The sequence below is a fragment of the Myotis davidii genome, unplaced genomic scaffold (genome assembly GCF_000327345.1).
Source record: "Myotis davidii unplaced genomic scaffold, ASM32734v1 scaffold693, whole genome shotgun sequence".
NCBI classification, from domain to species: Eukaryota; Metazoa; Chordata; class Mammalia; order Chiroptera; family Vespertilionidae; genus Myotis; species Myotis davidii.
The window spans coordinates 204,334-205,401 of NW_006284939.1; the positions used below are offsets into that span (position 1 = coordinate 204,334).

A 1,068-nucleotide genomic window follows, 5' to 3' on the forward strand; every position below is an offset into this window, starting at 1 on the left:
CTTCTCCTTGGCCTTCTCCTTCTCCTCCACCTTCTCCTCCTTCCCCAGCGTCGCCACGATCTCGGCCACCTGGCTGGTGGAGATGTGAATGTCCGCCTTGTCCACCAGCTCGATCACCTGCACACACAGGAAGGACAGGGCTCGGGACCGGCTTCCTCGACCAGCACTCGACCCCACGCCGCCCCCAGGGGCTCGGTGCTTCCCCGGGGCCCAGGCTGCGGGGAACGTCCATGGGGCCAGGCCTGCCCTGGACAGAGGCTCCGGCAGGGTGCAGGGTGCAGACACCGAGCTGCTGTCCATCCCGAGGGCCCCAGGGAAGGGGCAGGGGGCCTGGACTTGCCCTCCAGCCCCTGCAGCCGGCAAGGTGAGGGCTCCAACGTGCTCCTAACCCAATTCCCAACGAGACCAAGTCAGCCCCCGTCCTGCACTGGCTGGACTGGGAACCATGAGAGCCCGTGAAAGCTCCTGCAGAAGTGGCACTGGCGGGCTTCCTTGGACAGCAGGGCTGCTCCAGCCTCGGGCTGCCCAAGCCCCATGTGCCAGGGACCCCGTGGTCCCTCAGGGTCACCCCCAGGCCTCAGAAGTCCCCCGTACAGGCCCTAGGACTGCCCGCACCCCCCTCCCCGGGGTCTGCCCATCCAGCCACCGCAGCAGCAGCCCTGCCAGGGCCTGACCCACCTTGACCAGGTCGTTAATGTTGACCTTGCCGTCCTTGTTGTCGTCCAGGGCCGAGGCCAGGCTGACGAGCTTGTGCTCCGGAATGTGCTTGATCTGCTTCATGGCGCTGATGAGCTCGGTGACGCTGATGACAGTGTCCCTGGGGAGGGGACAGGGAGAGCTGCAGGTGACAGCGGCACCCGTCTCAAGGCGCCCAGGCCAGCCCCGCCCCGTAAACGTGGGGAGATCTCTTTGGACCAGTGAGGGCAGGCGGGCCCACACAGCCCAGCAGGTCAACCAGGGGCGGACACTGCCCTCATCTGGGGGTGAAGGGTCTCCACCCGAGGACAGGACAGCACCGAGCCTGGCCCCGGGGCAGCCATGCTGGGACACCACGTGGGGGACCAGAGT

The 1,068-nt window shown here is 67.2% G+C and overlaps 1 protein-coding gene across 1 annotated transcript in view; it reads right to left on the reverse strand.

Moving 5' to 3' along the window:
- Nucleotides 1-1,068, reverse strand: part of LETM1 (leucine zipper-EF-hand containing transmembrane protein 1) — a gene marked incomplete at its 3' end in the record, with an annotated part of 10,795 nt that continues 9,727 nt past the window's right edge. Inside the window, exons 10-12 of the mRNA XM_015558418.1 lie at nucleotides 1,017-1,041; nucleotides 679-817; nucleotides 1-117 (exon numbers count right to left, since the gene is read on the reverse strand). Coding sequence (XP_015413904.1) covers nucleotides 1-117; nucleotides 679-817; nucleotides 1,017-1,041 — 281 coding nt within the window. The remainder of the gene's footprint in view (nucleotides 118-678; nucleotides 818-1,016; nucleotides 1,042-1,068) is intronic.